Source organism: Nestor notabilis, unplaced genomic scaffold (assembly GCF_000696875.1).
Source record: "Nestor notabilis isolate BGI_N333 unplaced genomic scaffold, ASM69687v1 scaffold19055, whole genome shotgun sequence".
Classification (NCBI taxonomy): Eukaryota; Metazoa; Chordata; class Aves; order Psittaciformes; family Psittacidae; genus Nestor; species Nestor notabilis.
Window position 1 is genome coordinate 42,707 of NW_009928107.1, and position 635 is coordinate 43,341.

Consider the following 635-nt stretch of genomic DNA (forward strand, 5'->3'; position numbering starts at 1 on the left):
TGCCCAGCTCCCTGCCCCACTGCAGCGCTCCTGGGGTAGGGAGCTACAGGGAAGGGCAGAGCCTCCATGCATGCACCCAAGGGGGTGTGATGGGATGGGGATGGGCTGCGTGCTGAGAGCAGCCAGGGGGTAAGGGGTGTGGGGGGGGCACCCTATGCCAGCACTGCAGGGAGGGGATGCTCAGAGCCCAGGGGACAGGGCAGCACAGGAGCAGTACTCACAACCGCAGACATGTCGTCCTCTGTCCTCTGTCAGCTGCAGGACACTGGGAGAGGGAAGGAGGAATCAGCAGTGGGGGGGTCCTGATGGCTTCTGTATCCCCCCTGTGCCCCATCCCCTGCCCCTCCTGCTCAGACAAGGATGGAGGGGGGTGCCCAGAGGACACCCCCAACCCGTCTCAGCTCCATCAAGTACTGCCTGCATCTCCACCTGGCAGCAGCCTTGGGAAACACCAGGGATGTTTGCAAAAGCAGCTTAAAGATGTGGGTATTGATCATCTGGCACCTTCATCCTTTTTCTGGGTCTGCCTTTCTCGTGGAGGTTGAGGGCATCTCATAAGGACCCGCAGCCCCAAGAGCTCACCCAGCACTGTTTGTCTCAGACCACCTTCATATGGGCAGAGGTGGGCGCCCAGC

At 61.3% G+C, this 635-nt stretch overlaps 1 protein-coding gene across 1 annotated transcript in view; it reads right to left on the reverse strand.

Annotated features, from left to right (window-relative positions):
* The window catches only part of RLBP1 (retinaldehyde binding protein 1), a 3,725-nt gene extending 3,441 nt beyond the window's left edge, over positions 1–284 (reverse strand). The window contains 1 exon segment of the mRNA XM_010014383.1: positions 222–284. Coding sequence (XP_010012685.1) covers positions 222–233 — 12 coding nt within the window. The 5' untranslated portion in view covers positions 234–284.
* Positions 285–635: the final 351 nt, after the last annotated feature.